The 12,634-nt window shown below is 40.9% G+C and overlaps 1 protein-coding gene across 1 annotated transcript in view; it reads left to right on the forward strand.

Moving 5' to 3' along the window:
- Window positions 1-12,634, forward strand: part of LEMD3 (LEM domain containing 3) — a 77,135-nt gene that overhangs the window by 46,733 nt on the left and 17,768 nt on the right. The window contains exons 4-6 of the mRNA XM_054025701.1: window positions 9,640-9,707; window positions 11,937-12,016; window positions 12,096-12,241. Of these exons, the coding sequence (XP_053881676.1) occupies window positions 9,640-9,707; window positions 11,937-12,016; window positions 12,096-12,241 (294 nt within the window). The remainder of the gene's footprint in view (window positions 1-9,639; window positions 9,708-11,936; window positions 12,017-12,095; window positions 12,242-12,634) is intronic.

Consider the following 12,634-nt stretch of genomic DNA (forward strand, 5'->3'; position numbering starts at 1 on the left):
TAAATATTAAATTAAGTTAATCTTAATACAAATAAGAAACCAAAAATAAAACTGAAGCACAGGCCTTCAGCCTTTACTTTAACAGAGGACTATGCTTAAAGCCCTGATATTAAATAGAGAGAACCAAAGGCCTTGTACATAAAGCTCTACTAGTAATCAGAAAACAGTTACCAAATTTATTTTTTAAAAAAGAAAATGGATCAGCTCTTCATTTAAGTAAGGAGAACTTTCTGAACCTTATCTATAAAGTTGATAATGAAGTATGTGATTGTGTCCCTACTGAAGATTTTGAGATATGATGGAACAATCCATTTACCATCCCCTGATGGAGGAGAGGGAGAGAAATATACTTGACACTTTAACTTGGTGAATAACTGAAAGAGAACAGATATGAAAACCAAGAGACAGAAAAAAACAACCCCACCCCCAAACCCTAAGCATTTTCCTTGCAGGATTCATTTTATTCTCCTTTACTTTTGGTGCTTTAAGCAAGCTTTGAGATTAATGAGCAATGGCTAAATAAAAGCCAGAAGAGTCAATAGCAATTTCAAATGTTTAGACAGCGCTGAAAAGCAAATTTAACTTGGTTTATCTTCTTTCCTCTCTAGTGAAGGATAGAGTAATCTTGATTCCTCCTGTAGACCAGAAATGCTTGGACATTCTGGGGGGGAAATCTTACTCATCGTCAACCCTACAGTTCTGTACTGCAAATTGTCAGGCGCTGATGGCCAAATACAACTTTACAAATCATGCAAAATTTGGCTCCTTTATTCAACATCTTCCTTCAGACCAAAGGGAACAATTTCAGGCTACCATTTCTGAGGGACAGTTATTGGTCAGGACATCTCTTTAGGTGGCACTTGATACTGCAGCCCATTCCATTTCCATAGCCGTGGTGATATGCAGGGCATCCTCGCTACGGTTGTCTAGTTCCCCCAGAGAAGTCCAGGCTATGGTAGAGGATCTCCCATTTAATCGTCCAAAGTTGTTCACAGAGAATATTGATGAGTTGTTGCATGTTCTTAAAGACTCTAGGGCAACATTACATTTGTTAGGCATCTACACTCCTGCAAACAAAAGAAAATTCTGTAGATCGCAAACAGCTCAAAGTTTCTACCTGATGCAATTCTCTGGAATCAAGATTACTCTTTTTTTCCTCTCTAGTGAAGGACTGAGTAATCTAGATTCCTCTTTATTCACCTCAACATGCTGCTAGTTCTTGATCTTGAATTTTAACAAGATATAGTAGCCTATCACAAGATATAGTAGCCACTCCCTTGTCTTTAGTCTGTCAGCTGCAACGATTTGTCTACCTCCTTCCCCCATTTGGGGACAAACTCTCCCAATTCCAACAAGCATGGGGAGCCTATCACCTCAGACAAATGGGTGCTGGATATAATACTATTGGGCTATAATCCATTTTACCTCCCTCCCTTCTAATTCCCTGTCGCTGTTCCATCTCAAAAGTTCCAAAGACAGGAAATAAACGAAGAAGAGGGTTTAGGAACAATAGAGCTGGTCCCTGCTGAGCACAGGGGGATGGGGCTTCTACATGAGGTACTTTCTCATTCCAAAGAAGAGTGGAAGGTGGAGACCAATCTTAGATCTAAAACTCCTAAACAAATCTGTGAGGTCTCAAAAGTTCAAGATAGTGACTCTGGCAGCTATAGTTCCTTTTCTAAATTCAGGGGATTGTTTTTCAGCCCTTGACCTTCAAGCATGTACTTCCATATAGCAATACACCTGATGCACAAAAGGTTCCTGTGTTTTTGTCATAGGGCAGGATCATTCTTTGAGTGCTTGCTCATGTAGATTCCATTCTAGGTGTGCGCACGCCCACATGTGCAGCTATCGGAGATTTTTGCCTTAGTGGTACCCGTAGGGCCGGCTGTGGTGCCCTCTGGAATGCCGTGCTCATGCCGTGGTATATTAGGTACTGCCGGCCAGGGGTGCTGGAACAGTTTTTACAGTGGAGGTGCTGAGAGCCATTGAACCAAACTGTAAAACGTGTATATAATGGAAACCAGTTCAAGCCTGGGGGTGCTGCAGCACCTCCCACACTCCTAGTTCCAGCACCTATGCCGCCAGCCCTACGCCCTCAGTTCCTTTTTACCGCCTGTGGTGATCAGTTGGAGCACCTCTGTTGCTTGGCAAGAGCTAACGGTTGTCTATCATTTTAAACTTCGTGCCTAAAAGCCATTGTATATAGTTCGCTTTGATGGTCTTAAGGAGTTCTTAAGTAGTTAAGTGTGAGTTGGTTAGTAGTTAGGGTCCCAGTTGGACTTTGCCCCAGACGGGTCTCTCGGGTTCAAGCCCTGTTCAGACTGCAGCAGGCCTATGCCTGTGAGCGACCCCCCCCACAGCAGCTGCCTTAAGTGCCTGGGGGAGTCAGACGTTAAAGAGCGGTGCCGGATTTGCACTCCCGCTACTTCTTAATCCTGAAGGCCAAAGGGGGCCTGCATGGCCTCAACAAGTCTCTCAAGAAGTTGAAGTTCCACGTGGTCTCCCTGGCCTCCATCATTCCTTCCCTGGATCTGGGGGACTGGTATGCCACTCTCTACTTAAGACGCTTACTTTCATGCCTCCGTATTCCCAGGCTACAGGTGCTTCCTGCGCTTCATAGTGGCCGGGCGTCACTTCCATGGTGTTCACAAAATGCATGGCGCCAGTAGTGGCTTACCTGAGATGTCAGGGTGTCCAGATCTTCCCATATCTCGACTAGCTCTTCAAGGGCAGGTCTCCGGGGCAGGTCCAACAGAGCCTCGACCTGGTGCGATCCATCTGCAATGATCTGGGCCTGTTAATAAACACAGAAAAGTCCATGTTAACGCTGGTCCAGTGCATAGAGTTTATCGGAACAGTTCTTGACTCCATGCCAGCCAGGGCCTTTCTTCCGGAGGCATGCTTCCAGGCCATGTTGGACTTGATTGCCTACGTAAAGAGCATCTGCTTACCACAGCCCACACGAGCCTGTGACTGATGGGCCACATGGCCGCATGCACGTATGTGGTCCACCATACCCGTTTTCATCTACGACCTCTGCAGGCGTGGCTGGCCTCGGTCTATATTCCCAGGAGGCATGCCCTGGACTGAGTGGACACGGTGCTGAGCCGCATCCTTTTGTCCTCAGACTGGTGGCTGGATCCAGAGTCGGCGCTGCATGGGGTTCCTTTTGTGACTCCGTCTCCATTGCTTACCCTGGTTTCGGATGTGTAGGACCTGGGCTGGGGAGCCCATTTGAGTGAGCTCAACAACCAGGGCTTCTGGTTTCACAGCGATCTGGGCCTTCATATTAATGTCGGGGAGCTCAAAGCTGTTCGCCTGACCTGCCGGGCATTCTTGCCCCACCTGAAGGACAGGTCCTGACGGACAATACAGCCGTGATATACTATATCAACAAGCAGGGTGAAGCTAGGTCTTCGGCCCTTTGTCAGGAAGCGCTCAGCCGCTCGGACTTTCGTGTGTGGCATGCCATTCATCTGCTAGCTGCCCACCTGCCTGGAGCCAAGACTGTCCTGGCAGATCACCTCAGCAGAACCTTCTCGTCTTGCCACGAGTGGTCTCTCCATCTGGATTTGGTCAGCCTGATCTTCTGCAGGTTGCGGACTCCCCTGGTGGACTTGTTCACATCCAGACAGAACAAGAAGTGCCACGTGTTCTTTTTCTCTGCAGGGCAGGGACTAATCAAGCGATTTAAGTGACACTGCCCAACTATTGCTGTTTGTTAGCTTTTATGATGGTGAAATTTTCAAGGAAGATTTTGTTTGTGTTTAATACCATTAGAAAGCTACACCACATGAGCGATCATTTCTGAAAAGGTAAAAGGCTCATTTGAAAAAAATGGTTTAGATCGGCAGAAAGTAAACTTGCTTGTTACAGCCTGAGAACATGACAGGGAAACAGAAGGGCATTGCTTCACGTTTGGCAGTGATGTGCCCTTCATTAAACACACTTCACGACATCATTTCCAAGACCGTCCTCTGTGGTAAGTTGTCTGGGGACTTGAAAAAATGGGTATTATGATGAGATTAGTGAATTACATATGCTCAACTTCTGGCTTGCCACCTTGTCTTTTTAAAGCTCTTTTACAAGTGACCTGTTGCAGCACAACCAGTGGCGGATTAGCCAGGGGTCTGTAGCTGGGGCCATGGCCAATTGGGGGACTCTGGAAAAATGGGTGTCCCCGTGCCCAGACCCACCCTGCCTGCCCGGCGCGCCTGCCGGGGAGTGAGGGAAGCCACCACACCCCAACCCCGATCCCCAGCAGGAACGCCAGACAGGCAGGGCAATCCCCCATTCCCCAACCCCATTTCCACGGTAGGAGCATGGGCAGAGGGGATTACAGGTGGATTTCCGCAATATATCTCCTGGGCAGGCAAAATACAACAGCTGTCGCTTTTAGCAGGTGATTTTCATAAGGACAGCCATCCTGGGTCAAACCAATGGTCCATCTTGCCCAGTGTACTGTCTTTCGATAGTAGCCGGTGCCAAATGCTTCAGGGAGAGTGAATAGAACAGGGCACTTCATCAAGTTATCCACTCCTTGTTGTTTTGTATTCCCAAGACTACAAATGGGTGTTGGATTTCTAGATCCTTGTCAGCATATTTCAGACATGGGGATTTCCAGAAGTGGACCTCTTCACCACAGCTATGAATAAAAAATGCCATCTGTTGTGTTCAAGGTGGGGGATTTAGTTCGCAGTTCCTTCTCACTTGGATGAAAAAGCTGTTTTATGCATTTCCCTGATGCCGCTGATTCTCAAAGTGGTGAACAAAATCAGACAGGACAAGACCAGAGTTATTCTAGTAGCCCCAACGTTATCAAGGTAGGCATGGTTTCCTTACCTGTTTCACCTAGCTCTTTTTGTCCATCAGTAAATCTTCCAATCACTCCTCAGGTGCCCTCTCAGAGCACTGATTGACTGCTGCATCACAGCATTCTCCACCTCCAGGCCCCTTGATGGTTCGTGGGGTAGTCAGTCTCTTCTGCAGAAGAACAATAAGTATTATTAAATAGTAGGAAAGATTCTTCTGGAAATACCTTCAAAAGTGGAGAAACTTTTAGTCACTGGTGTGAATTCCCGAATGCTGTCCCCAGATCTTCCTTGATTCTGCTTGTTCTGGAATATCTGCTTCAATTAAAGAAAATGGGACTATCAGTTCTTTCAAGGTTCATCTGGCTGCCTTAACAGCTTTTCATAGCACTATTGAGGGGTTCTTGCTGTTTGCTCACCCTACAACTGTAAGGTTCACAAAAGGTCTGGGTAATCTCGTCCACTGGTCACCCTTTTTTGGGACCTTGATTTGGTTCTTAAGTCTCATGAAATCACCTTTTGAACAATGGCAAACTGCACCTTACTGAATTTGTCCATGAAAACAGCCTTCTTAGTGGCTATTGAATTAGCCAGCAGAATCTGAGAGATTGGAGCTTTAATGGCAGACCCTCCTGTGATGGGTTCCCCCCATCCCGGGGTATCACTGAGCCTGCCTCAGGCTTCAGACTGCACTTTACTAGCACACACACAGGTAGGGACGCGCCCAGCTGCAGTTTCACACGGATGCTGAGATCAGCTCTGCATGGGAAAGCTCAGCTAAGGAATTGTCCAGCACTCGAATGCACACCCCCTCTGGAATGTAAATCCATAATTGTATCGTCTTGCTCTGCACAGAGAACTATATACAGAGTAAGTTCATTAAAATTTGCCCCCTCCCTCAATGTGGAGGAAGATTGCACAGCTTCCCCACTTTCCCACCCTCCCAACCCCCACTCCCGGTTATGAATTCCACAAACTAGTTTTAGAGAAAACAAAAGCAAGTTTATTAACTACAAAAGATAGATTATAAGTGATTATAAGGGATAGCAAACATGAAAGCAGATTACTTAGCAAATAAAACACACGCAATCTAAGCTTAAGATATTAAAGAAACTGGCTATAAGTAGCACACTTTCACCCTAATGTTTTTAGGCAGATTACAGAGATTTTTGAAGACCCTCTGCACTTGCCTGCAGCTTAAAACTTCAGATATTTCATTCACAGGCTAGACAACCTTCCAGCCTGGTCTCAGTCCTTCTCCCTTCCTTATCTTTGTTTCTTAGACATTTTCAGCAGTCATCCTGGGCGGAGATTCAGTGAAGAACCAACCACGATGCCTGCCTGCCTCCTCTGCCTTAAATAGGTTTTACATATGGTGGGAATCCTTTGTCTTCCAGTGTGATTCCCACCCCTGGTCAGTGGAAAAGTACTAATTTTATTATGGAGTCCAGTATCCAGTGACTTGATCACATGACACTGCAGCCACAACTCAGTCTGTTTGCAGTGTCCACAGGAAGGCTTTCCAGGAAGGTGGGAGATTAGCATCTTCAAAAACCTATTGTTTTTCCTAATGACCTTTTCCAGTCAGCAATCTAGACTGATTGCATTCTGTCTAGTGGGCATTCCCCAGGTGTAAACACATTTGTAATGGGTGCATAAACAATATTCCTAACTTCAGATACAAAAATGATGCATGCATGTATACAAATATTATAATCATATTCAATAAATCATAACCTTTCCAATGATATCTCACATGACCTATCTTGCATAAAATACATCTTAGTTATGCCATAATCATATCATAAATATCAGCATCTGTCCATATGAAGAATATGGGGCATAGTGTCATACCCCCTTTCACAGTATCCTACAAGGACAGAGTTCCCTTATGACCACATCCCAGGTTTCTTCCTAAAGTATCTTCTGAATTTCATCTGAATGAGGTCATTTACCTACCAGCTTTCTTTCCCAAACTACATAATTCCAACCTGGAGACCACCTGCCATGCTCTAGATGTCGGAAGGGTGCTAGCCTTCTATCTAAATAGGACTAAATCGTTTTGTAAATCTCATAGATGACTCATTTTGTTTGCAGAGAGATCTAAAGGTTCTGCTGTTTCTACCCAAAGACTATCAAAATAGATTTTGGGGTGTGTTGTAACTTGTTACAGTACTGCCAGCAATGCACCTCCTGCTGGCGTGTCAGCTCACTCGATTAGATCAGTCTACATCTGTGGCTCTACTTAAAACTGTCCTGTTATCTGAGATCTGCAGAGCTGCTACCTGGTCTTTGGTACATACCTTCTCCAGGCACTATGCCTTAGTCGATGCCTCTAGATCTGATGTGGCAATTGGCAATGCAGTTCTTTCCTGTGTGCCAGATTTGTTTTCGAAGCTCCCAAACAGTATCCCCATAAGGAGGGGGGAGTCACCTAAAGTGAAGCACCTTTAGGGACACTATTTGAAGAAGAAAGAAGTTATTCACCCTGTGCAGTAATGGTAGTTCTTCAAGATATCTGTCTCTATGGGTGCTTCAATACCCACCCTCCTTCTCCTTGGCTTTGGAGAAGAAACTGAGGGTGATTCACCCACAGAGCCTGATATAGCCTTGGTGCGGCACACACAGATGTCAGCAGCGCATACGCAGGCTGAGCTCAAAGTGCTAATGAAAATCTCTGATTGAAGGTGCGTGAGATGCACATGCACCTCAAGTGGAGCTCCCATAGAGTCACACATCTCGAACTATAGTTACTGCACAGGGTGAGAAACCTCTCTTTTTATCATAGTGTAAATCATCTACCTTATAGGTTAACTACCATCTTTCTGTACAGGTCCTGCACATCCCATTGTTCGTTGGTCAAGAATATTGAATCAAAACTTCAGGAGCTTCATCCTGCTTCAGTTCAACTTGATTGAAAAACTCCACTTGATTTCAGGTGGCATGGGATCAAACACTTATACAAGGAGTATCTTTCTTAAAAACCATATCCCCACTTGTTCTCTGCCAGCCACCAGTCAAAAGAGAAGAAGCCTTTAAGACATTGATAGCTTTGTGCTTAAAACACAAATTGCAAAGGCGTACAAAATCAGAGATGCAATTTCTAAATCTATAAAAAGTGTATTCAACCAAATCATTGGCTTCATCAGTCTGTAAAAAGTCTTGCTTTACATAAATATTTCTTATTCAAAACATGGTTGTGCTCTGGGACATCACGGCTGTTTAAAACCCACAACAGGGTTGGCAGACATGGTGCTATGCCTTTCCGGAATTATTTGCTTGTAATATTTGACTGCTAACCTGATCCACTGAGAAATTGTTTGAGCACTATTCGTTCAAACAGTTATATTCAGCTACTCCATTTAAATTTAAGTTCTAGTTTTACCTTAAATGGTGTGTGTCTGTGTGTGTGTGTAAGAAAATTAAATAGCTAACATTTCTTAGCCTTGTTACCGCTTTGGGGTTTTCCATTCTGGAAATGATTTTAGGAGGTGGAGTCTGTTCTTGGGTCAGTGAGTGTTCTGGTTTGGCTTCCCTATCTGGAGAGAGTAAAATTGCAGACATGGATATTAGTAGAAAAAAATAATTTTATTAGGTAAGGTGAAGGGGGGAAAAAGCTTTCATGGGGTTGCAACTGCCCAGCAGATCAATTCAAGGACAGATGGGAGGTCAGGGATAGTCTTTTCTTCTCTTCCCACACTGGTATGTGTGTGTCTATAAACTACAGTTTCTCTGGATGATTAAAGAGGTGCATTTAATCTAGAAGTCTAGTCCTGGTCAAGCCTACTAATAGAATGATGGTGATGTAATTCTTGAAGTTTTCCAGACTGACTCGAGTATGCAAGGTCTTACGATTTCTGTTTGCACATGTTTATTATAAAGACATAAAATAGAAAGTTCCAGATATAATTTGGACTGTTCAAGAAGCTAGTGTGCCTTCACACATTGATTTTTTTTCTTAGGGTTGACTCGCATTCATTTTAGGATGACAGAGGGGCATGTGTGTAAAACGCACTCTGTGTTTGTTGGTTCTAGATACTTCTATTCACTGTAATTTTTTTAAGGTGAGCTTTATATAAGAAATTTGCAAGACGAATGTGCTAATAAGTTATTACACAAAAATGTGTTCAGAGTAAATTGGAAATCTTTTACTTTACATTGGCTTGCATGTAGAGTAACCATTTTTTATCTTAAAATACAAAACTGTATGGTATGTATATGTATACTTTCGAGCCTTTTTCAGTGCATTGAATTTACTTCATGTACTAGATTCATTTTAGAAAAGGAAATTTATAGAAACTCATGACTCTCACAATTTTGAAAGAAAAAGTCAGGAAAAATTATTTCATATGTGCAAGAAGTTTTTAAGTAATTAGGCACAAAATGGAGGATTATCCAGTTATTTAAGGTGCCCTTTTGCAGTAGGGTATTGAAGAGGACCAAGTGTTCATCCTTAACAGAATCAGTAATTCTTCTGTTTTGCCTCCAAATCTTAATTTTTCTTTTAATAAAGTTCTGTACACTACCTTTTATTTCACTTCGTTTTTAAATGTTTTTAAAAACATGCTTCTGCTCTTTCTTTTTGTTTAGTACCTGAAGTTCTAATCGTATTTGTAGCATCACAGTTCATAGTTGTGGCAATCAGATGTTTGGGGAGAAAAGCACCCAGAAGTCTCTCTTCAACATTCTTATTTTAAATACTTAGTGCCTCCAACTATTCTCTGCTTGTGTAGATTGCATTAAGTGTGTACGTTTGTACTTGCAGGCTTTTTAGTTTATATAATAAAGTAATAGATCAAAATAAATAAAAATTTAATTTTACTAGGAGATCATGACTGTGGCAACTCTATACAGCGAAATCTTTCCGTCCAGGAGACAGCTGCATATTTAAAAGTAAGCAATTGGAAAAGGTATTTTTTCATTATTTTTATCTTTTAAGATATGCACAAATTAACATTATCATTTGTTTTTAAAAAGCTGGTTTCACATTCAGTGTAGCAGTATAATCAAAATTTAACTACTTATTGCACATCACTTTTTGTATTTCACAGGAAATGAACATACCTTTCACACAAAGCCCTTATGCTTTTTATTTTTGGGGGGAAAGGGAAAAGACTATTTCATTAAACTACAGAATTTCTTCTGTGAATGGGAGTGTAAATGTAGAAATTAAAGGTTCTTGTTACATGCTTTAACCTTTTCCTGTTTCATGAAATGAGCCAGAACACCCTAGATGTCGTATATAAAATCTTAAGAGAACATAGATTTTAAAATTGGAGACGTTGCTTTATAAGCACAAATTTTGCTGTAATCTTCTGAATTACAAAAGTGTAAAAGGACAGGTCATAATTCAAGAGACAGTAGCATTTTGCTATTCTGTGTCTTCATTCTGTTTTCAGTTGCCTGGAGCAAAGAAGAAGCAAGAGTGATCCCCTTTTATTCAGTGAGAAGAGAATGGTCTCTAAGTTTACGGGATATGTACTAGCCAACAGCAGTAACAGCATGAGGCTCTTTGACAGGACCTAGAGGCAGTAGTCTCTTAGGAAACCCCAGCTATATATGCCTTTCTTAATAGATAAGGGGAAGATCATAACAGTAGAGCTGGTTGAAAAATGGAGTAAGGTTTTTGTGAACATTTTTACAAAAAAATCCAACTCTTTCTTTTGAAGTGTCAAGTCTGTATTTTTCAACCACCTCCATGTGAGAGAGAGAGTTCAAATCAAAGTGATGCATTTGGAACCTTCTGAAAGGAGAACTTTGTTTCACTCTTCCTCTTGCTCCCAATTGGAACAAAAATACTATTAAGTTGCTACTCATTTTAATCTTTTTTTTTAACCAAAGAATATTGTATTTGAAGATTTATTTATTTATTTATTTTGTATTCTCATTTTAACAGCTAAACAAAATATTAACTACTTGGCAAAAATTACTTAAACTGTGAAAAAAGGGACAATTTGAACAGGATCCCAAAAATTAATGGAAAGGAGTGGAGGTGTTGCTGGTTGCACTTCTGAATGATGGGCGAAGATGGATAGCAACATTCTGTATCTATTGGTATGCAGAGCTGGGCTTAGCCTTTTGAGGGGGCGGTAGAAAAAGGTGTTAATAGTAAAGGTGAGAGATGAAATGCATAGTAGAGGATTTTAGCAGAGGGAAAGTAAAGGCATTTGTTATGGTGAGATTTCAAATCTGTAAATGTGAGAGGCTGTAAATTGGTATACAGATTTGTCATATTTAAATACAAGTTTTTTACTCTTGAAACTCTCCCTTCCTGTAACTGGAATGTAAATATAACATCTGATGTGCAGCACTTCACTAATTGTGTGCAGTGACAGAATTTTAAAGCAATGCAACACATTCGGCACACAAGAATCTACTCAGTGCTTTCATTCTTGGTGCGAAAATAAGTTCACACATTAACTTTTGTCCTCTAATTTTAGGACAGTTTATATCAGTTTGATCCTTAGGTGATACAATAAGACTTACTGTAAAATCTTCTTTTTTCAATTTACATTTTTCTGGGAAGTAGTCCTTAAACTGTGTTTCAGCTTCAGTCTGGTTGTGCAAAGGATATTTAAAGGTGAAATGTGGAGCTTACCTGCCAAAAAGTAATGAAGGCTTTATCCTACAACAGATGATGTGAAATAATTTACAGTAGAAACATTAGTATGCTAGGAAAGGAAGGATTAATTAAAATTTTGATAGTATATTATGCATTTAAAATTGAATCAACTTTTTGTTGCCATTTATCTTCTAGGATAAATTCTATATCTAGGTTCATATCTCATTTTGGTTTTAATTTTACAGAATGCTGAGCTCCCCCTAGTGACTAAATGGTAGAGTATTGCTGAATGTTGCGATTCATAACTCCTTAAAATTGAGAACGGTACACCTCTCAAATCTCTCTCAATTCAAGGGATTAATTTTTAGTCCCAAAGTTACATATAATCTGCATATATTTGGTGTCCCTTTGTGTGCATTGTCGAAACTTTATATAAAAAATAATCCGTATTGGCTACTAATCCTTCTTATATGGTATTACATAAACTTATGTATTAGTGTTACATGATTTATTCTGGTATATTAAAGAAACTTTTCACTCCTACAACTTGTTTTTGACAGAGTTTAGGTCCAGAGTATGAAAAAGTACTTAACACAGCGCTACAATGGATTATGAGTAGGGGAGAAGATGTTGGCATAAAGTAAGTGATTTTATTTCATAGGCTTTTATTTTCACAATAAGTGAATTTAGCCCTAACACTGTTAAATGTTTTTAAATAGGTGTATTGGTAATGACCCCAGTGAGGAATTAAATAATGTAACTGATGTGAAATACCTGGAATCTACTAGACCACAGATGTCTTTCAGATGTCGTTTTCGCCGTGCATTTATTACTGTAACTCACAGATTATCAATATTGCTTTTGGGTAAGTTATTTAAATTCAGCCTATTAATGGTTATAATTTGCATTTAAGTGTGTGGGTGGGGACAGGGTCTAGCAATGTTTGCCTTCTAATTCTGTCAAATGTCGTGTTCCTTTGTATGGAGTGAGTTGGCTCACGGTTTAATTGAAGTAATAAATTGATATGACTTGATTGTAATATCTGAAATTTTTGGTATAAATCGTATACAATTAGTTTTACAAACATTTATAGGAAGGAGAAATTTTATTTTTTGTTATCGTGGGGGCACTGATTTGTTTAAACTTTTATAGACAGTAGTAATGAAAACTAACAAAAATAATATAACCTTAAAAAACATTCTATGTAGGGGTTGACAGAGGAGGGGAGATGAGACTTTCTACATGGAGAAATTCCAGA

Source organism: Malaclemys terrapin, chromosome 1, assembly GCF_027887155.1.
Source record: "Malaclemys terrapin pileata isolate rMalTer1 chromosome 1, rMalTer1.hap1, whole genome shotgun sequence".
Lineage (NCBI taxonomy): Eukaryota > Metazoa > Chordata > Testudines > Emydidae > Malaclemys > Malaclemys terrapin.